The sequence below is a fragment of the Megalops cyprinoides genome, chromosome 11, assembly GCF_013368585.1.
Source record: "Megalops cyprinoides isolate fMegCyp1 chromosome 11, fMegCyp1.pri, whole genome shotgun sequence".
Classification (NCBI taxonomy): domain Eukaryota; kingdom Metazoa; phylum Chordata; class Actinopteri; order Elopiformes; family Megalopidae; genus Megalops; species Megalops cyprinoides.
Genome location: NC_050593.1, coordinates 27,637,953 through 27,662,119, shown reverse-complemented (window position 1 = coordinate 27,662,119; position 24,167 = coordinate 27,637,953). Strand labels below are relative to the sequence as shown.

General features: G+C 38.7%; 1 protein-coding gene across 1 annotated transcript in view; it reads left to right on the top strand.

Annotated features, from left to right (window-relative positions):
* Positions 1-23,906, top strand: part of gpc5a (glypican 5a) — a 170,886-nt gene extending 146,980 nt beyond the window's left edge. Inside the window, exon 8 of the mRNA XM_036541275.1 lies at positions 23,302-23,906. Coding sequence (XP_036397168.1) covers positions 23,302-23,453 — 152 coding nt within the window. The 3' untranslated portion in view covers positions 23,454-23,906. The remainder of the gene's footprint in view (positions 1-23,301) is intronic.
* The last annotated feature ends 261 nt before the right edge of the window (positions 23,907-24,167 follow it).

Sequence of the window (24,167 nt, the reverse complement as noted above, 5' to 3'; positions counted from 1 at the left end):
AACAGTTTTAAGGAAATGTGTAATAATGTATGTATAACAAAAAGTCAATGTCTTCACAGAGTATAATAAAAAGCCTCTGTCTTTACTGATACCCTGCTGATATGCAAGACTGCACTATAACCAGGATGGTATGACTGTTTGGCTGTTGGTTTTCTGGAGTAGAAAAGGGCCCCATTGTTTTTTTTTTTTTTTTTTTTTTTTAACATCTGCTGACACTTTGTATTAAGGTTCCTTTAATTGACCATGTATCATGCATTGTGAAACATTATTGCGCATGAAATTATTACATAAACATTCATTGCAGTGCCAATCCTAAAATAGATGTCATTAACACCTTCTAAATGTAGGTCATACACTGCAAAACCATTCAACCAATGCTTGATAGCATTTTCTGATGAGATTTCAAAATGAGCGGTTCATAATGCTGTAGGACAGACACTGCAAAACAAGTAATACATGTTAATAATAGGTGCTGTGAAATGATTAACATATTAATAACATTGATACATGTTGATAATGTGTTATTAAAAGTTTATTAAAGTGACCCTTATATAAAGTGTTACCATATAACAGACATCCCTTACAGTATTTTTAATCACAACTTTTTTTTTTAGCCTTTGTGATTATTTGTTGATAATTAATTACATGGTTCACTGATGTCTTTCAATTGTTTTGAAAATCTGAGAATTATATGCCACATTAGACAGCCATATAGTGTTAATTGTATTGCTAATGTGGAAAAAACACATTCACACAGCATCACCACAATGACAGACCACTATTTTAAACAAGCTAAACACAGTTCTGTTCTCTTGTGTCTTGGGCTTAAATTGGAAATTGGGGTGACGGAACACTAAGATCCGACAATGTACAGCAAGTGGAAATAAATAAATAAATAAATAAATGACACAATACCAACCTTAACCATAAACTCAGAAGAGCCTTCTGATTAGTTGAAATTATGAGCTGTGTGGAACATGACTACTGCTGATCAGCTGACTTTCATTTCAACAAATTTTATTGAATCCCAATTCTCCAATTAGTTCGAGGATCAACCGAAGACCATGGTAGTATTGCTTCTTCTTTATCTTGCCACTTTTTATGAGAAAGCAGAAAAAATTGTTTGACACTACGGCATAAAAGGGTTACATGCAACCATACAAGCTCAGAATTTTACCTCATAAAATGATGTCAGCATCCCCTTTGGTTATCCCATTTTTTCCAGCTCTATCCTTCTTTCTAGACTGTCGAATCACAATACAGAAATATGTAGTTTTCAGTGAGGGAAGCATTTACTGTAACTAATGTCTAATTTGAAAGGTTTAGCTGGCTTAGTGCTGTATTTAGCATGATTTATTTGCTGTACATCAATCTTGGGTTGAAATTTAGCATCCTCTGAATGCTAAATTCTTTCCTTCTTTGACAGGTTTGTCTTCTTCCAATCTGAGCTGTACCAGGGTGACCTAGCATGATAATACTGGGGGTAGATTTTACTTAATGTTATGATGTTAGGTTACACAGGCATCATTTTAAATTATTTGCTTTGTTACTGGCTGAGAGAATATATTAGTTAGACAGAATAAACAGGTTGTCAACTCTGATCGATGGACTGATTTCTCATTGTCTAATGAGAAATCAGTCTAACTCGAGCATAAATCACTTAACCAACCGTAGATTTTGCTGCAGTGGATATCGCATGGGTTATGCCAGTTTATTCGATTCAGCAACAGCAACTAAGAGGGCGGGGTTTAGAAAAAAGTTTATTGTATATGTGAACCAACCCTTGGCTAACAAGCCACCCGTGCCTTAATTAGTGGTTTAATATATACAAGTGTGTGGCTGGAGGGCAGTCACACTTTTTTTGTGAGCATTAGTTTAGCTGTTGCTGTACTCATTCATTATTTAATTAAAATGCTCATAATTTTAATCATTACGTTATGTAAATGATAAACAAAGGTCCCAGTTCATTGTGGTCATTAAACATCTCCTAGTGCATACTGCAAGAGTGTGGGTGCTTCCTCCGGAATCATGGCCAAATTCCCAATCTGGCTGTCTCCATCTGGCAAACTAATTATTATCCATTTTAACTACCTAAATAAACCCCTCTTTTGCCTCCTCAGCTAATATCTAGTAAGCATTCTGTTGCAAAATAAGATATTTATCAGTCAGGTGGGGGCTTCATTACTGATGTGTTTGGGGGTGACTCACCCCTTAACAACTACCTAAATGCAGCGCATTAAAACACACTCTTGAGACCCTCAAAGGCAATAAAAAAGGAAATATAATGATGGATAATGTTTTGTGATAATAAAATATATATATATATATATATATATATATATATATATATATATATATATATATATATATATATATATGTACACACATATAAAGTGTGTGTGTGTGTCTATCTGTCTGTGTATATATATATATATATATATATATATACATGTGTGTGTGTGTCTGTATATATATATGTATATACAGATTCCTCATTATGGACTCACAGTCTTGAAAACAGAGAACAGATGTAGTAAAGTAAGCTAATAAGTAGTAAAAAATGCATAAGTTTAAAGCACTATATTACTGATTCATATGGATTGAATTTAGAGTGTGTGCCCACTTCAAAGAGAGTTTGGTTATCTATCACCTCTTGCCCACCTCATGCCTCAAATAAACTGTTTCAGAGGATGTCAAAGTTTTTTGGTCATTCCTGGAAATTTTTTGTTAGAATCTAATACCTTTTGAGGGTGTATACCTTTTTATAGTGATATCCTCTCTACTAAAGCCTTCTCTAAGATTACCCTTGTAAACCCGAAACAGATGGACTACATGCAGTCTCCAAGCAGTTCGACTGGCAGGTTGGAAAAGAAATTTGCATATAGAGCAAAATCAAGATGATTGAGAGGGTGCTTTTCTCAACCACTGCTCAGTTTTGGAGCCAACACTGAACGGACCTGGGTATTATGTTCATCCGAGTGCTTGAATAGAGTCATCCCCATTTTTTACTTGTGCGACAAGCCCACAATTCTTTGCTCCAGGAGGATTTGCCTTTTTTTGGGCCTCGCCTCATCTGTAACTTATTGTGCACCCTGGTATTCCTGCTAGTACATATCTCCACATCTCCCTCTGACAACAAGAGCATCACAACCTTCCAGTGCCCTCTGCATTGTGTCCTATCTGATTGAGCATGTAATAGCTCTTTGAGGCTTGTTCAGACCACATTGTTACTCATTTATATTGCATGCGCTTCAGGCGTCAGCCCCGTCCTGCTCCGAGCATTGCAACAGCTGTCTTCATGCTTGTGTTCCTCAAGCGTTGAATGCTGTCTCTTTGGGGGGGAAAAAAAAGCATCTATTCTGAGGTGATTAGTCTGCTTCCTGTTCTGTGGAGTGTTTGTAGTTACACTGCAACTATTAAGTCCTTGAAGAACCATTTCTCTGGAGTTCAGACACCTCTGTTCATTTCTTTTGAAATGTAGGTAACAGTGTTTACATAATGTATTCAAACCAAAAGTTCCAGCAGCTGGGAACAGCTGTATTGGAAGAGGTAAAGACTTTTGTTTGTTGCCTTCAAGTACTCTTCCACACATGCGACCCACCCCCTACTTCAATATATAGAAAAGATTTTATTACACAATTCAATTTGTGTCAGACAACAGGGTCATCTCCACATTGCTCTGATGCATTCACATCACCTTTATCTGGGATGACTTACATGAGCTCCCATTTTATACTTTTTATCATGTATGCTACTGGATGTTTCCTAAGTCTGAGTTGCTTTAATACTTTACCCAAGACTGCACATGTAGTGCTAAACCTAGGAGTCAAACCTACAGTCTTTAAGTTAAATGTGTCTTTTTAATGCCAGTATAGCTGTTCATCTGAGAAGCCAGAATCTTCCATATTTTGTAGGTGTCCAAATATGGATTTCTGTCTTACATTGGGATTGCCAAATTAACAAAATATTATAGCTGGGAGTTTGAGAATTATTGCCATCAAGTGATGAACAATTTTATTGTTCCAGATTCTCTTTGAAATCTATTATGAACATCTGTACAGCTAGAGAGTGCACACATGGCGTTAGGCTTTGAATTTGATGTCGTGTGTGTTTTTATTTTTCTTCCCTCAAGGTCATATTGCTACATTTTCTTACAATGCTGAGCTCCTTTATAGCACGGTGCATCTCACACCACTGCACACTTCCATTTAGTAATATTCTGCAGTAAAACAGTCAGGGTGGATTGACAAATAGCACTAGTTAAGAATGACCTACTTAATAATTCATTTTCAGTGATAAATTAGAGCATTACATTTGTGATACTATACATACATATCAAGTGTGTACCGCAATTATCAAATGGCATTCTCTAAAAACTGCAAAAGTAATTCTTGATAAATTTCTGCCATGCACAAAGGAAAATCACAATCACAACCCGTGCATCCAAACACATATATGCCTTCTGTTACAAAAGTAGTTGACAAACCTGCATTTCATATAACATTTTAAAAGGGCAAAAGGACTATCCATCACATGCTCATCAGCAAAGTCCAAACACAATTTTGAGCGCATATTAATGTTTCCGTTAGGTTTTCACTTTGAATAAACAGTTCTCTGACAGCCAGATGTGTAATTTATGTCTCACTGCTGGAGGCTGATTTTACACTAGGGCTCTTGCTCTGCAAGGCCTCACAGTTTACAACCTTCTCAAGCACTGGTGTCAAACTCAATTCCTGAAGGGTCACATGTATGCTGGCTCTTGTTTCAACCAATTGCTCTAGGGTAATGGGTTCAATTATCATAATTTACCATGTACATTTACACCTGCTATATGCAGGTTTTTTTTTTTTTTTTTGCAGTATACACTGTGAGTAAAATCTTTAGCTGTGATTTATTGTTTTAAAATGTAATAAAGATTGTCAAACTGAGTAAATAATTGGGCTAATTAAGTCGTTAAGAACAGGGTTTGGAATAAAAACCAACGTGCACAATGGCCCACCAGGAGCAGTGTGTGACACCACTGGGCAGGAGTTTACTATATGCACCAATTTCAGCTTTTTAACTGTTATTATGCTCTTAGTGGCAGACAATTTAAACAGGCATTTTACTGTGGCTATTAAAACATTAAAACATAAGTCTCCTGTATCCTGCACCCACTTGACACTGTCATTGTTCCCGCTTTCGCTGTTTCTGTTCACTATGGTGCATTCTCACAGCCCAGACAGCTGCGGATTTCGACCCATTTACAGAATAGCAGAGTCGCAGAGCTAGTCCCTCCTCTTTACCTCCTGACTTCTCCCCATGAGAAGGCTTTAATGGCCGAAAGAGTGGCACAGTGGTCAGAGAACCTGGTTTGTAAACGTGAACAGTTACAGGTTTGAACATCTGAGTGGACTGGTGTATACACTTGAGGGTGGTACTTTGCCACGATTAGATCGGTTGATATCCAGATGTGTTAAAAAGGAAAATATGTAAAATGTGAGTTAGTGGAGTCACCCTAGATAAGGATGTTTTCAAGGTAAATGAAATAATGTTAGACAAAAAACAACCAGACTCTATTCTTAACGCTAGGGAATGCCCATGCCAAGCAGTTGGGTTATGGCCCTTTGAAGTGGCATTTTGTGAAAAGAATTTTTTAATTTTGTATGTACAAGCCTGGGTAGTTCAGAGGGTAAGCATTTATCTGTATAGATTTCTGATTTCTGAAGGAGGACAGGAAACCAGGGTGTCTGTGGACCATCGTCCACAATCCCGATGCTGACTGTCTAGTAGATAGGCAGTGAGTACCATTTTTAAAACTGTGAAATATGAGCAGAACTATGAACCAGTAACCACCTGGTTAATGCACTCGCTGTAAATCTGTAGGCACATTAATTAGATTTTAAGTGTCATATAGTGAAAACTGTTGATTTTTAAATCATTAATGACAGAACGTTTTGTAATATCTCAGTTGATGAGAATGTTGGTATAAAAAGTCCCACTAATGTAAAAAATGGATTGTCTAATTTTCAGCCTGACTCAGTTTTAAAACAGATGTCTGACAAGTGGTGAAACAACTGTAATCTGGTAGCAAATGTTTTACCAATCATTTTCACCTCAATACACTGAGAGGAAAAATTCATTTTAGGAATGTTATGCTCGAGTCTGTGAAGCAACTGCAACCAATTAACAGTTAAACTCTCCTTTTGACTTTTTAAGTGTCAATGTATGTTTTTTTTTCTTCTTTTCACAATATTTCAATGAATTACATGTGCATAATATATAACGTGAAGCCAGCACCACACTCATTTCACATAATTGCTTTGCTACACAGGAAGAACAGGAAACACAGCACAGTTAGTGCAGTGTCTTAAAAATGTGACCCAGCCTTCTAACATGAAGGTAAAAAGGGTGAAGTTTTTTTGTTTGTTTTGTGCTTTGATTGTAATTGTCCTTTGATCCTCACACAAGACAATCATAAAAAATTTCATTTGAAGAGCAGCAGGCTTAAACCTAATCAGCCAGTTTGAGGTTATCCGTTTCTTCGTATGAATTTGGCAAACTGGGCTCTGCATCTTCCCATGGAGTGATTACCACATGCTGCCAGTGAAAACAAAGGCTATGGAATGAGGTTAATGAGAGGTTTATATGAGATTGAACTAAAGAAACTTTGACATTTACTTTCATATGGAAATTGGATTTTGTTGTGTTTTTTTTGTGGGATGGGTTGTGACACATTTTAATTTTTTTTATAATGTGTACATTTCTTCCTGCTATCATACTTTTGTTACTATTTAATCTGCCAATTTGCGTAACCACCTCAATACCTTTTTATTTTAGTTCAATAATAAACTCGTTCCATGATTATTTGTCAGGGCATACTATTCTAGAATTTTTTTTTTCTTTTTTTCCATGATCTCAGCTTTCATGTTCTCCTTTAAAAACTGTGACATCTGTAATAATACACCCAATATTTATAATTTGCGTACACACACAGCCACGCATATATATATACACACATACACACAGAGACAGAGAGAGGTTCAATTTCTTGTCAAGTGGGATGCTAATTTCTGAAGTGTTGCACAGACATTGTAATTATGTCAGGCAAAACGTCTTCTGTAGAATTCAAATGAATGTAGCAGGGTTTCACCCTATTATGGTATAAGCAGCACTCCTGTAACAGTTGAACACTTTTCAGGTAGGTAGGCCCTTTTTTGACTTAAGAGATTATTTTGAGCAAACATCACATGATCAAAATAAATGTAAAATCCTGCCAAGCTTTTCTTTTTCTCTGTTTTTGTCATGGGCAGTTCATATGCTAAGGTGCTGATGATAGTCTACCTTTCCTGTTTGTATAATTTCTGTTTCCATAAATTATCTGTTCTATTTAAATTACTTCGGGTTTATAGTATTGTATGTATAACTTCTGTGTAATCTTTGAAAACTTAAATTGCTGAAGGGCAGAGCTGTAGTCCCTCATCCAAGGTTCAGGCATGCAACCCTCTGATTATACGCTCAGTTCCAAAACCACTTCACTACACTGCTGGTAAAGAATTAAACTACTGAGGTGGACAACAGTTAAAAAGGCTTACAATAAAAGGCACCCTAGACAGAAGACATGCCTGGGGTGTGCTGCACAGGAATAAATATTGTGATGCCCGTGGGGTAGGGCAACAGAAGGAGTGAAAGGTGTTAGTGCAGTGACTGGAGACAGGCTTCTCATAGCGGCTGGCTGACAGCTCCTCAGTGTGAGAGCCCCACAGTGTGAGAGACACCGTGCCTTGGGGACGTCACGTCTGCCTCACCTCTGATGTGGGTTTGAATCGCAGGGTCTCAGGCTGCTTTGACAGGTTTGCCATTTCGCCACCAACAACACCTGCAAGGCCTTTCAGATGTGCCTTTAAACTGCACCCCGATTTTTACAATAATATTTACAGTAACATGTGGCATGTGAATTTTGTGGTCTCCTTTTAGTCCGGTCGTTGTTTAAAGACTTCAAACTGTACTTGGAGCACTAAAGGGTCATGGTTGGTTGGGAGCAGCCACTTGCTAACCCTCTTTATGACTGTGTAATTTAAACAGGCAGTGTAATGTCAGTTTAAGGTCAGCAGGGAGTGGTGTTTTAGCCACTAGATTTATCATGACTCACTTGTGTTTTTAAGTCTTCTGCGGGGACTGTTTTTTGCACCCTTGTTCAATTACTCACAACGCACTGCCTTCCCACACTAAATCCAACTTTAAACAGAAGGAAGGAAGAAACAGGAAGGGTGATCGAAATGGGGATTTAAATAAACAACAGTGTTGAGTGTGCGTTTTATCACTAAAAAGCTAAAAAGTTTCAGTGTTGGAATTCTGTAGTAGTTAGGGACACAGGCATTTGAAAACATTTTAGGAATTAAAAAACAGGTAGTATTACAGAGCTGCCTTCTGATGTGGTTCAACTCTCATGGTCCAGCTTGGGCCTGCAGAGCAATATTGGATTATACATAATAATGTGTCCTAATTAAAACTATTGATTATCCTTTGCATTTGCTGGTGTCTTTCATTGGAGAATCTCTGAAGAGGTAATTGGCCATATCTTAATGGCTGTTTGCACTGTGGTGGAGTGTAACTCTTGAAACTGAACCACCCCCATGAAAACCCAGCCTGTGCTTTTCCCTCACTGAGTCAATGCTCTTGCATCAACATCAGTCAAATATGAAGGAGACAAATGGGATACAGAGTCCTCTCATCTCTGCTTCTGGTACATAATTTCCCAGAGTGGTTTGTCAGGGAACACATAACCAAAAAAGTAACACCAAGCAGTGATGCCAGTGAATTTTTATCATAAACCATGAACAACCCCCGCGATTGAGGGGGAAGGGGTAATTACAGGAATACTGCATTAGGAATGCATACAGTACTAACTGCAGTTTGGTTAGTTTTCCTCTCTCCTCATAGCAACTCAGAACGCACATGGTGACTGATAATTTGAGTAATGACCTTTTATGTCAGTGACGTTCTATCACTCATAGTTTTAAAATCATAAATCTGTATGTGTGCTATTTTCATCAAGATGTAAAAATGAAAATAATACAAGCGTTTACAAATTTATTGTGTTTAATCAACAATAAAACAAATGTCAACATCCTACCTAACTAGTCAGCCACGCATATGTAGTGCTCCCCCATCAAATGGAAATATTAAAAACCTCAAAGTTGAGAACCTGGCACTGGCTGTGTAATTTATATGGTCTTTGTGCCAACACTCTTATTCCACAGTATTTCACATCCAGATGAGATTTGTTTCACCTGCTCTTGTTAAAAGTGTATTATCGCCAACATGCCGGCTTGATAAGCATAGCATTTGTGAAGTCACAGTTCAGATTCTTCACATGCCTGGAAAGAATCCCGCTTTATTTCAGTGTACCTTGCAGAATGGGGTATAGATACACAAAGGCTGTTACTGAAATTGATCCCAGACGCTCTGGAGGTAGGTGATAGGGAGTGTGATGATCGAGAAGTGGTTGGGGGGGTGAGGAGGTGGTCAAGTGGTGGGGGTTTGGGAAGTTGGCTTGTTTTCTTTGTGAAGAGAGAGAATCTCAGTCCTGATGTTTGCTACAAAGACAACATTTTACTCTGTAGCATACTTAGCCTGATCTTGCATATTAAGATTCATATTTCACATATTATACATATAGTATACATTGATTAGAGCATTATAACTTAGCTTCAACATTTCTGTGTAATTCCATTCCATTCTATTCTTGGGAGCTGATATTTTTATACTGCTAATTTATTAGCTTTTAAAAATAAAAAAAACAAGTGTTTATTCTCTCCAAACCCATCAAATAAACTAACATGCTTGAAAATAATGAATCCATGCTGGTCTACAGCTGCTGCTTTTCAAGGCAACACAAGTGTTTCCTAGGAGGCAGTGAAAGATGTCAGATCTTTATGTTCTTTCAGCTGCCTCCTCTCTGACCCCGAGCATTAGGGTCTGCAGACACGTTTTTTATTTCTGCCAAAAGAGCGCAGCAACTATGCCACATTTATGTGTTGCACAGTTAGTTTATTGTAAACAGTTTATGCATTGAGCTGTTTGGAAGACTGGATTAAACCCAGATGGCCCGTACTGTATGCAGAATTACAGAGAGAGGAAAAGAGCAATGCGGGTTGTTTCGCTGATATGAGACCTTCGATTTGACCCAGATTTCAGACTGGAGTGAAACAATCCTGTGAGAACACTCCAGTTCCAGAAACGTTTCTCCGTCCCTGTCTGTCATTGTCTAAAGTGGAGTTGACCCGGCGCTGTAGGAGAGGAAGTGGTCTTACATTACCTGGGCTTCATCTTTTGAGACAGTAACAGGCATCATTTGTGCCGAGAATGTTGGCTTCTTCAGTGTGCTGTCATGTTTCCCGGGCCGTACTTGGGCTACATCCAGATCATTATCGGGCAATAATCAAGCTATACCCAGACAATATCAAGGCCATACCCTGGCTCTATCTATACCATGCATAGACTATACCCACGCAATTCCTAGCCCACCACGTACATTGTGACTACCCCTTTTCCATTTACAATCAAGTCTTTTGAGGTGGTGACTCCAGGGACTGCTTGGTATTTGTGAGCCCCTGAAGGTGGGTGTGCTGCTGATAAATTTCTTGTTCTTTTGTCCTCTGAAAAAGCCGGTGAAAGATAGTGAGTGCCTGTCGTACGATGCTGTGGAAACGTGTGACCCCTGACCTTATTCAGTGGGTTGAAAATAGACACATACACATAGGAGATAGACACAAATAATGCTGTGGTGTCCCTCAACTGAAACAAGGTCATCACAAAGGAGACAATGAGGTCCTGAGTTTTAAAATGGAAAGCAGCCATTGTGGGGCTGTTTGGACATTTGCTGTCTTGGGTAAATTAGCAGATCAAAAATTGAGGTGATCGTTTCCTACGTCCAATTCATTGTATTAATATATCAGTCAGTGGTGCCTGTACATTGGCTTTATTCTTGTAAATGGTTGTAATATAAGTGATAGTGAACAGTGGAGATATAATGGCAGTTTTATGCTCAGGTCTGTAGGGACACTGTGAAGGGGTCCTTCCCTTCAGCTGCTCTCTCTACATTTTAGAACCCCTGCTGTTCTTAGGGACATGGCACAGGAGGTGAAACAAGTGCCTCATGCCTTTCTCATGCCCTTGATATCAGTGATGATATGTCACTCCTCATAGTTTTTGGAAAATCCAAAATAGAGGTATGTATTATCCCCATGAGGATTACCAGAGAGACCAATGCGTGATATTACATGTTTACTGAGTTTAGCCGTCAATAAAACGAATGTGAACACCTCAGCGTAACTGGTCAGTCACGTGTCTGCAGTGCTCCCCAATCCAATGTAAGTATTCAGGAGTGAAATGTGTAAGCTGAGAAACTTGCACAGACTGTGCACATGCCTTCATGCAAAAACTTATTTCATGCCGTTTCACGTCTACAGGGTCATGTTTGTTTCGTCCTCTGTTGTTAAACGTGTAATATCTCTCTGCTGTTCTTGGCGACACGGTACGCTAGGTGACAGATACTGGGTATCCAGTGCCTGTCACTGTGTCATCTGTCTTCCCTTATAAGTGTTTGTACCTTGCCAGATGTGAGACGCCTGATGCCGTCTGTCAGTTGATTTGGCTGGCAGTGCATTCTGAGACATCGAGGTCCTCGTAAGTCTTTGCTGTCACAGATTAAAGGCAAGTTCATCTCAAACCTGTGACCGCTCAGGTGTCCTTTATGTTACTTAGTCCTGTGCTCTACTTCTAGGTCGTTCATCCCCATGTCCTTAAAGCATGTTTTCAGATCAATGCAGAAAGGAATTCTGGACTTCACTGTGGGCTTGATCTTCTTAGGCTAATCTACACAAACACATGGAAGGGTGTTAAGAAGCAAAATATTACTTCAGTGTAAGATTTTTGCTCCCATTAATTGTTTGATTGTCCCATTTTTGTTTATAACAGTACAACAGTAGTAAAATACAGACCTTCAGTGAACTTTGTGCATATATTCATGAAGCCCTTCAAAAGTTATGTCAGATGAAAATATTGTTTGTCTTACTATTAGCACTCTAACTGGTTCAATGTATAGCAGTCACAATATATACAGGTTAAACTCAGTAAGTAAATTCAAACAAATAACTCACTGGCATTGATCAGGCTCTTCCTATGGCTGGTGAATCAAAATGGCCACCAGTTTGCTGTACAGTCACATACTGTTACATTATGTTTCCCAAAGGCATTGGGATGATGGTATGTTGAGCAGTTATTGTTGCCATGGTGAAATCCCTGACAAAAGGTACTGTCAGCCTTAGTGGTTAAAGGGATTAATTGCTGATTGGCGAGATGAGAAATTGTCACAGGAGAGCGGACATTATCTGCATGTATCGAGCGGATATGATTTACAATGTAAACACAGCCAATTATGCAACCAATCAGAAACACTTGTTAGACATTTGTAGATTTCCACTGTTCAACCACATCAAGTTGAGGAAGCCAGAGAGGAATGGCAAGGTCAGTCTTACTGAATGGAATTGAAATTTCCCCTGTAGTTGAAAGCACAGGTGGTGGTGCAAATACAGCACAAATGAAAGGTCTGCAATTCCAGTATGTCAGTGTCATCGCTAACATTTGCATGAATACAACTCTCACTGAGGTGGCTGCCATTTTAATATTGATGTAGAGGAAGGGACGGAACATGGGCATACAGCGTCTTGTTGGCTTGCATGATGGGATCCCTCCCATTTTGCCCACAGTAAGCCTGTTTACAATGATTATCCATACCTCCAGTCACCCATGTGGAAACCATTGAAACCTTGGTCTCTGGAAGAACTGAGTGCATGATTTACTTTGACAAAGGGTGCACTGAAATTGAACTGGCATATTATATACTGTGACATGATCTATGCATGTTGTAGCAATTTATAGTTGACTATACATGGCACACAGTTTGAAACACTGTTATATTATATTGTAAAGCTGGGGGTATAAAGTTTAAGAGCAATGCTTATGGTATAACAGAACAGATACTCTATTGTTCTGGGAAAAATGGTGCCCCCAGTATGGAAGTGTCTTCAGTAAGCACTAAATGCAGGCAGTTACAGGAAGCTGAGTTTGGTTAAAATGCCATTTTGCCGTGTGACTTTCTGTAAGGATGAGGGAGTGGGGTTCAAAAAAGTTCTCTCCTTTGTCAAAAGAAATGACTCAAGTAAAGTTTGATCGTCTCACTTGCATTGTTATCACTGTTTAGTTTGTTCTGGAAGTCATCTGAAAAGTACATGTTGTAGTACACACATTTATAGTTAGCTCTGGCACAGCTTCGTTAGACATCAAGCCTACCACTCAACACTGTGACAGCAGCAAAACACAAAGCTGTTTGCAGAAGCAGAAAAAACAACAGCGCTGGAAACCATGCGTCAAGGCTTGACTCGTGTAATTGCAAAAAGGCAATCTGTGGAGACTAAACACACAGCTTACTTTGGCGTGCTTTCCAGAATGCTTCCAGTCTAAAGTTGGTTCTAGAAGTTTGTGAAGTGAGGTTGATCATGACATTCATTACACTCCAATTGCTAAGGAGACACTTTTACCCAGAGAAAAATTTATTCTACAGTTTACAATGTTTACACATTATGTATTTATGCAGTTTTTTTTTACAAATTATGTATTTATAATGAGGCAATTTGGCTTAAGTACCTTACCAAGGGTACAACAGCCATGCCCTTCTACTTGGGAATCAAACTGGACACCTCTGGGTTATGACCCCTACTCCTTACCTCTGCACCACACCACTGCCTTGACATGTACAGTAATTACCCGGTCCAGGATAATCCACTTTTCCCTGCTCAGTATTAGCTTTTAAATGCTTTTTTTATACAGAGGCAGAAAGACGTCATGACTGCAGGCCCTTTAGAATCAATTCTAGCTTCTGGTGCATCTGGAATCAGTGATGTTCACCTTGACATCACAGCGATCCTTTTATACAGCATCATATACAGATGAATGAGTCATTATGATGTTAAAAGACGAATCTGTAATGTGTCAGATAATTCATGATGTTCAAGTTGTAAATTCCAGCACATTTCAAAACATATATGCGTGTTTACATATATAATCTTTATGTTATTTAACAATAGCAGCAATTTAATTGACTTGCCTGGAGTCTAATGATATTCTCCACAGTTTCTGGTCAATGCTATTCAACAGGCAGGCCGATGGAAATGTTCCCAGTCTCCATGGACATGTATCTCTGGGGTAATCTGGGCCGTTTCATCAGCAATTCCAAGAGCGACGCCTGTCACAGTAACGTCTCCAGCGGCAGCTTTCTGCACTACTTCCCTTCCTCTCATTGCTCCCCTCGCTGCTCCAAACTGCTCCGGTGCAGGACTCGCACCCAAACACAGGCGTTCCTTCATTAATCTTTTCCTCTGCTCCGTGTTCATCGCATTATCCGTATTAGGCTGCACTAATGATACACGTCCATGGAGACTGGCATCATTTGCATTTTCACTGTGGAGATGAAGATGCAGTGATCAATGTGGCGTGGTACATTTGGAGGTTTGTCTTCTGGGAACTGCACAGGCATAGTGCCATAACTACGCTGGCCTTCAAGTTCAATCTCTAATCATTCTCGAAATTCTCTGTTGTCACCAAAGTCTCGAGAGATTTGTTTTTTGTTTGTTGAACTTTGAATAGAACACCAGAATTATTGGGTGTTATAATGAAAATTATGACACCTCTAACACATAAATGCTATAGAGCTTGTGGTTGTGTTCAGCTGCTTTTTGCTGTGAGGCGATTCCATTGTTCCTTTCCTTAGCATGCACAGAACAAAATAAACCTCTCAGATAATAAACTTCAAATTTCCCAGAAATACACCTGAGTTCTCATTCACATGATCTGTGGGTGCTAGTGGCTGTTGAGTACCTGATCGTTGTGGAGATGCAAATTGCCAGTTCTGCAACTGCAGCTTACAAAGGCCAGTAATAAGAAGGCTGGAACGACACAAGTATGGCACCCACAGGTAAACATGGTGATGAATCCCTGTAAAAAAAAAAACTGAGGCACAGCCCTGATGCCTCTTAAATGTAACTGTTGTTGGGCTTTTTGTTTCTGTGTGATGATGCACACACACTGAGGAAGGTTCAGGAAATTTCAAAGTAATGTCAACACATTTTTTACAATACAACAAAGTTATGAAGTGCAAATGAAAATAAAACACAAGAAGTGGATGCATAATTTATGAATATATCCATGCTTGGTGATCATGTCTTGTGTATTCATATACTGCTAAATGATCAAGAAATATGTAAGCACCTTATCCTTGTTATTGGGCCCCAGACTGACAGAACCACAAGCTTATGTAAATATGTAACAAGTTAGTTATACACTCCCGCTCCAGTTGATGCATTTCCGTAATTATCAAATCTCCAATGTTTCAGCATCAAGCACGCCTTCCTCAGGGAAAGATTATACAACCTGCTACAGGCTTTTTGTTCACATGGTGTGAGCCATCAAAATGAATTTGTTGATCACATGCATATACAATATCATTAGTATGAAAGATAATGTATCATTCCGGTGTCAATTACCAACTCATAAATTGCCATTTATTAAATGATAAAATTACAGAGTTAAACAGGCCATAAAGCACAAAGCCGTTGGTAGGTAAAAAGGACGTCTGTCCCAGAAAAGCAAAGCTAAACAATAATGAACATCTATAGACTAGCTACAATAAAAAACATAATGCTAAGATATGAAAGAAATGTAATATAATACGATTTCTGTTGTAAACAATCAGTTTTAACTCTGATTGTAAGAATGTAAATGTTTGACCAAAATTCAGTCCTTTTTTCTGCTGACAAAATAAGCCCTGTCACTTCGGCAGTTTTTTTGAATGTCTATTTCGAGCCGTGATTTAGACACGCAGAAATAATTTAGCTTTGTGACGCAGTGCCAGGCAGATTGTGTAGTTTCAATACGCCTCTCGGAGCTTGGAGAGAACGCTGAGGTGCCTTGAGAAAGATTGTAAAAGAAGAGGGACAGGGATAGAGACTAATCTCGTTAGCCCCGAGCCTCTTCCTACTGAATAACTTTACCGTTCTTGTTCATTGTCCTGGCATTTGAATAGAAACGTTATGATCCTCGGTCTGTTCAGGAATATTTTAAGGCTGACTCCTGTTCTGGGAGCAGGGTGGTAATTTGGCATCAGGAATTCAGACAGTGCTCTGCATGTGTTTATCTATTCTAATGACCTTAGGAGTGTGCATTCTGTTAGCATACAGATCACCCCTCATGTGCTGAGCTGTGGGTACCTCCCACAGACACAGGTGGAGAAAGAGGATGTAACCATTAAAGCATGTATCATCATTGCTGACAGACAGTTAGCATTTTGGTTAGATATGCATCATGCATGTGGCATTATCACTGTTGCAGAAAACTCCCACTCAGTTTGAGAGTTCATTGCCCCTCTGACCATTTTGGCCCTGCAAATTGTAGGAGGAAAAATTCCTTTTACTCTCAAGCTCTTGACTTTCCTGACATGCCACCCCAAGTGACTTAGCTCCTCGCTAAGACTGTTCACTACACATCTGTTCATCAGGTCCACAGGCCTTTTGCTCAGTTAACTTGGCCCCTGACCTTGAGGAGTTTAAAAACCTTAATACCGCCTCCCACTGGTATTATTACTTCTTTCCAGTTGTGGACAATAACGTCTGGCTTACAGTTTGCGAAAATGTCAAATTACCATGTACACATACACACACACACACATGGCCATACATACATTGGCTATGCAAGAGAATAAATCTGGTTTGTGAAGGAGGCATAGTGGCGAGAATAAATGGGTTTATTTGAAACTCCTGTGTCTCTCTAAGTCTAACCAGAGACCCAAAGCATCTGTCACTTACCACATCAGCAACTATAACTCCTTACCCTCAGTGAGAGCTGATTTTTTAAGGTCACATTGCCCTTATATAGTTGCTCTTATTCTTTGGATCCACTTTCACTTAGGTTTGATGCAACTGTTACTCTTGAGGATAACTGCAGGATAGTGGGTTTTTACTGTTGAATGCTTTTATTTTAAGACTGTTTTTTTATGTTTGGTTCCTATTTACTGAACTCTGTGTAATTTCCAAGTTTTATTTTTGTTCTTGTTTCACCAGTGATGTGTATTTAATGTTTATTATGTTCTGTTAGTCTTGTAAGTAATTTTATAACAGTCTATTGAATAAGTATATACTAATAACAATAAACCAAAAGACACAGATTCAAGAAGCAAGGCTATGCCTTGAAAAGCATTTCAAGTGCATAAACTTTACAAGGTCCTATCAACTCCCACCACTTATTAAAAGTTAACCTCGATGAATCTGAATCCATACCTCCCCATCAGACAAAACTGGGGAAAAAATCAGTAGACAGTGTGTTATTAACTATGATGAGCGACTGTCAGTGTAGTACTTAAAGATGAGAACAGCCCCAGAGCACTGTAGACAAAGAGCAGTAGGGAAAATTACTGACACTGATCTGCTTCTCCAAGATATGACAGAATGGATGTGCTTGGATGGTATTTATAGTACATGTTCAACATGTGTGACTCCATACACTTTCAAAGGCTACTGCCTGTGTCCTTTACCAGCCTTTTGCTGGCATTGGCTGTCATCAGGAATAACCATTTGCTATTGGCTTAAGTTGTAACCTGTTAGTTATCTATTCCTTTTGCTTAAAGTGACAGAAAAAGCAACTATATTTTTTATTAGATGTTCAATTTGCCTGTATGTAAGAAACAACCTGATCCTCTTTTAAATGTTGTTAAAGATGTCATATTACTGTAGGGGAAACTGATCTTTTAAAATTACTGCAGGTTCTGATGGTTCTGATTGTTAGTAATACAGTGGAAAACAATAGCAGTGAATCACTCCTTGCAACATCATTCACTTTTTACTACAATCCAGAGATTTCCCACTTTGCCTTTAGCTGAAAAATGGCTCGTTCCAAAAGATTTCCCAGAGGTTTTCAACTAGTAGTAAACACTGTGAATGAATCAGAAATAGCTTTGCCAGGAGCTGCTAACAAGCCTAATTGCCAGGTGTTTACTCGCAGTTTGTTACAACTGGAAAATGGCCTCAGACCTCTTTCTGTATATTTTGTGGTTAGCTGATCATTTTACAGCAAATTATCTGCTTATTATTATTATTATTATTATTATTTGTGCCCAAAAATAACTCTTTTGTAAGATTGACACTGCCTTTGTTGCTATGATGTTTTCCTGAGAGAGATAAATCCAGACGGCAAGCTCATGTGCATGGAGGCCCGTTCAGTAAAATATTAGATTTGTATGGAGGTGATGAGTAGATGTTTTAAAGATTGCTAATAACTGCAGGACTTACAGCCAAACATAAATTGGTTTCATATTTATGAGCTGTTTTTGCTCTCCCTTGGTTGTTCAATGTCCATTCAAATAAAAAAAGAATCAAGGACCACACAAAACTAAAAGTCAAAACAAAGATAACACAGTTTGCATTTTTAAATGCATCTTTGCTGTTCGGAATGATGGATTAACATATTGAGTTATTTCCCTTGGCTAGGCCTCCGTGAATAAGCAGACAATCTGTGCACAAATCCAGGTGCAGTTTGTAAGTTCATGATCTATGAATATGAATGTTTTTTTGTATCTGTTTTACACGTGACATGTCAGTATTGTTATTATAGAATACAAGACTTAACCACTTAACCAAATTTTATTGTGTAATTTTTGGGAAAAAAGTAAATTAATGAATGTATTATGGGCTGATTTGTTGGGAAGAGCAAGAATAGTTTGGCAAAGACTTGAGGGATGTGAATAATCATTGTCATTTGTTTGTTGAGATTTTATTTGATCCTTGCAGAAGTTTTATACAACTTGCTTCTACATGGTTGTAATTGTTGACTTGCCAAACATGAATGCAAACACAACTGCTGTGAGTCAGAGAGGGAGACAGAGGCGGGCGGGAAGCCGAGGGACTGCTGCTGTTGTGTTGAGCAGGGTGCAGTCATTACAAAACGCCACTCATAATTCACACCTTTTAGAAAGACTTTACCAATTACGTACTGGAGCGGATTCCACACGGACCGGCCGTGGTGCTCCCGTGTACTTTGCTTGTTTGTTTTATTTTCAGGTGTTGTGTTGTATTGATCCCCGGTTCCCTGGAGGTCCTGAGGATTTAGCTACCATTGATTTTACATCAGCCATCAGGTCCAGCCTCACTTCTGCATCTCCTTTTTCCCATTGTGTATCTACTCTGTTTCTGAAGCTTAGATTAGTTCTGAAAGGAAAATACCTTAATGTGTCTGAAAGGATCCTTCTCTGTGCTCTGTAGTATCTTCCCAGTCTTGCTAAAGAGTTACTGTCGCTGTTTAATTGCATGGAAGTGTATTTCTGGAGCTAAAAGAAGCTCTGACAAGTCAATGTGAACAAAGTCTCATGCTGCCCAACTTTCATTAATGTAAACAATGATCCACTGCAATGACTCTCATATTTTTGCATATTTTTCTGAAAAAACAGTTGTATTTAAATTCAACTGAAATTGTATTAGACTTGTATGTAAATTGTTCAACATATTTTGAATAATAATGACACAGAACTGAATAAATGCCTAAATAAATATTTATTACGTATATTATTTATTTCCTTTGCAGATGCCCTTTTTCAGAGCAAATTGCCTGTTATACATTTAAATATGCAGATATTGTACTGAAAGAAAGTGGGGTTAAGGTCCTTGTACAGGTATTCAACAGAACTGAATCAGCAACCTTTGGATTACAGGACTGACCTGCACCACACTAAATTATTAATTTTCATTAAGACTCAAATAACACAAATATATAAGAACAAGTACTAAGTGTCTGGGCATTGTTAAACATTTTTTACAGCAAGATAGCTACACAAAACTAATTTCTGACATAAAAATTTACAAGCTAGCTCACTGAAAGTATGCTGATATTTACTTGGCCAGCATTACCTAGCTACTCCACACATTTGAGATCATGTCATGCCCTTAGGTTGGGTCATATACTGAAAAAACATGGAGTGATTTAATGTGGTTTTTTGCCTTCAAGTGCCTTATTTGAGATTTATTTTGATAATTCATTCTGAAATTAAAAATAAGTAATGCATGAGGCATTCAGGAATCAGGAAAGGTCATGGTAAACTGATTAAATTGTATTTATCTACCATTTCAATGTATTGAGAATTGATTTGCTCACCACTCAAAGCCTCTGTTTTACATGGGTTGGATCAGATTGTGTCTGCACATTGGAGGGTTATAGAAATGTGTTTTTCAAATTTACTGATATGATTATTTGAGATTATGCAGCTTTCAGCTCAACAATAGTGGACAGAACAAAACCTATAGAGTTAAATCTTGTTTCTGTACAATGTCTTTGGGAAAAAAGATGAAATTGTAACATCTAAACATGTCAGCCAAATCGGTTCTACATTAGAACACCGAATATGAGTATTGCTTTAAGGCATAGACCAGAACCTTTTCAGTGTACAGTTTTTTTAAAACATTGAATTGACCTGACAATAATAAGTATATGTTCAAAATACATCCCCTTGTACAAAACATAACACAAAATGTTCAAAAACAACAAAAAAAAGAAATGGCACGAAACAGGTGGTCCTTTACGGGAACATTTACAATAAATGTGTTTCGAGTGTGGCGTGGATAAACTTGTGTCTGGCTTGAAAAGATTGCGGTGCCATGCTGTCTCTGCATAATGTATTCAGAGACTGTGGTGAAGCAATCAGCAGCTGCTCGCAGATTCATACATGTCAGTCATCTGTGCTTTCTTAACTGCTCCGAGCTGAGGCACGGGGACAAGTCAGGAAATTGTGGAGGAAAAGCTTGGCGGATGTGCTCTGCCGTGCGTTTTCCTACTTTCCCTCTAATGGGCTCTGAAACACCTCCCAGAGGGCCAAAGGCCTGGCTGGAACACATAGCCCTAAATGGCTACTGAAAAATGTATTTCAATATCTTTTAGGCAGTGGTGGCTCCACAGTATCACTGGTAGGGAGATACATTGAGAAAATACAAGACTAGGGCTCCGTTTTGGCCACAATCGCGGTGTTTACTGCCAGCCTCATGTGACATCAGACCACTGACATTTCATCTTTTTTATTGCTGAATGATAACCACACCACCACTACCTCTGTTTTATGGGATGTCAGCTGTAAGAAAGTGACAAATCCAGTATCTTTCATTCATTACATTTCCATGAATGAATAACTGATGAGTCCTTTTTTTGCTCCCTGCTCATACCCCCCATCCCCCACCCCAGATCTGAATCTCAGCTTTGGACCTAAAAGTGATTATACAGTAGATTTTCATTGGCTTGTCACCCCAAACCCAATTTTCCTACTCCTTCTTCCCATTTTCCGCCGTTCAGTGAAGATATGTATGGCTGCTGTAAGCACAGATATTAGAGGTAGTATAGTGCAGCTTCAGAAACTCTAAAATGGTTGAAGCCATCATATGTTATCAGTGCAAACTGAACTGAACCAGTCATAGTGCTTCCCAGGTGTTGACATACAGAAATTCTCTCTCTGCCACTTTCTGTTTCCTCAACCTGGCAAATCAGCCTCAATATTTATCTTTTCCACAATTCACAATTCAGAAGCATAAAGAAACACACACTTGAACTAAACTAAAAACTATTGGGGCATTCATATTTAAGTTCTTCTTGGAAAAAAGTGATATTCATGCTAAAGGACAAAGTACTACAGTGGTATGTGGTACTACAGCGGTAGGCCCCCCATGTCTCTCACTGAAGGCAGTTAATATTCAAAATAGTCATGTCTGATCCTTGATCTCACATGAGATAGGAGCTCATTTCGGTTTGTGAGGTGAGAAGCAGCATGGTGTACCGGACATCAGTCCGTCAGTCACAGGGCCATATTCGATTTCATTTCAGCAAAAGCATGGTGGCACATATTCTCTCTCAGATCCATCACAACCTCAACAGTTCTGGAACATGAAAAGGCAAGGTGGAATCATGTTAGCAGATCAATGTCTGAAATAGACCGCCAGGCTGCCAGATATCAGTGTGTGTTTTTGAGCAGGTCTTTAAATTGCTGTCTTGAGACCCCACAACAGTGAATCAATATCCAGTTAATTCAGTGCACACCAAGATCCTCAAACTCGTTCTCAGGGGTGAGCCAGACACACCAATGGCCTCATTCTGAACAGAGGCATTATCAACAGCCTAACAATCTTGTAGACACGCATTCACAAAATGGGATATCTTGGGTATTGATCTACACAAAAAAATGTTTCATTGTACAAAAAGGCAAGTTACTCACACATACTAAGTTCTTATTCTCAATTAACCATTAGAGACACTGCCATGAAAATGATTGGCATCAAAATGAAGCTGTTATACTAAACAATCAGAAACGCATTACCTCACACTAACTGAACAAACACAATTCTAAGGAGAACCAATGGTGAATTAAGACAGCTGAGCAGGAGAAAAAGATAAAGTAAAAATGATCCAAGTTTGGACATTTATTGTTTGAGATTGCATCCGAACTCTGAATGTTTAAATCAGTTTGTAACGAGTCAGACTTCAAGGTCATTGTGGTTATTTATTTGAGGAAACAAAGGGCCAACGTCTGTGCTGTATAGGTTTGGCTTACACCTCACAAAGTCATATTGTGATATGTCTGCCATCCCAATTAAACTTTTCTGTTCCCTTTTATTCTTGTGATTGCAGTGAATTTCTGATCTCTGATTCTGGTGTAGGGTAAATATGGAACATAATGCTCAAGCAATTCCCTAAAAAGACCCAGAGTACAAAGTATTCATTAGAACATAAGAAAAGATTAAAAGGTATGAGTAAAAGGCTCTTAGAAGCAGAAGTAGCTGTTTCATCATGTGCCATCATAAATCAACACAAAAATATGGTTGAGGGAATTTAAACAGAAAAAAGATGATGTTAAAAAATCTAAAGGAACATCTGGTGGATTTAATTTTGCTTACAAGATTGTAGAAGAAATGCAAATATGTCTTGTATAAAAATTCCCAGAAAGAAAAAAAAAAAAAAAAACACTTTTAAGCATTTTTCAGCACAAAAGGCAAAATGCTTCCAGAGATCGTGATGTGTATTTTGGCTTAAAGAAGTTATTAATCTGGCAGGAATAATAGGATCCTGTTGTGTGATGGCCTATGTGTACCAACCTATATTAGAGCATTTATTTCCCCTGGTTCTGAGAGCAAACAGAAAATGTGCCTCATGCTTAATCTGTTGTGCTCTCTTTCCTCTTTGCAGGGACTCCAGACAAGGTGAACGATCATAGGAGGTTTGACCCACGGACGGAGGAGAGCTCTGAAACGGCCGGCACATCTGGCACGGGAAGCACAGCAGAAGCTGGCCCATTGACCTTGAGCTTAATTTGTGCACTCGCAATACTGTTGTGGTAGCGTCACTCACCCTCAGCACATAAGTCCACACAAGAGACTTTTTTTTTCTTTTCCTTTTTTTTTTTCCTACAACCAGGAAATACACAAGAGGGTCCTCTAAAGCAACGGTGTCGAAGCTCTGCTATTGAGTGCTGGAGGAGTGCCTCTCCTGACTGGACGGATGTCTGGACAAGGGGGGAAATCATACCAGAAAGAAAGCAGCATGGAACCTTAGCTGAGTCCCAGAATTCCTGGGAAACACATACCCTCTCTCCTTCTGTCTCTCTCTCTCTGGCTCTCTCTGTGACTAAAAGGAAACATAAAGTGATGCAGCATGTTTGGGCATTTACTTTGCCTAAGAAACACTGAATTTATTTATTTTATTTTGTATTTTCTATGCTGCTGACTCTACAATTTGCTCTCTAGAAAAGTATACAACAAATAATTCTCGTCTCACTGCCATGGAATGCTCCTTGCCTCTACCTGAAAGTTTTTATTTTCAATTTTTATTTTTTATATGCAACTAAAACATATGTATACATTTTGTGTATGTATTTAATTTTATCCTTTTACATCATACGTACAGTGTATTAAGAATCGTAGATTTGAAATGCAATGAACATAACATGCTTTTATGACAATGTTACAGGTTATAAGGTTTCCCTGTCATATTAAGCTTTTTCAATGAATTGGGATCCCATAGACTCCACTGTCCTCTTTGTCCAACAAGTATGG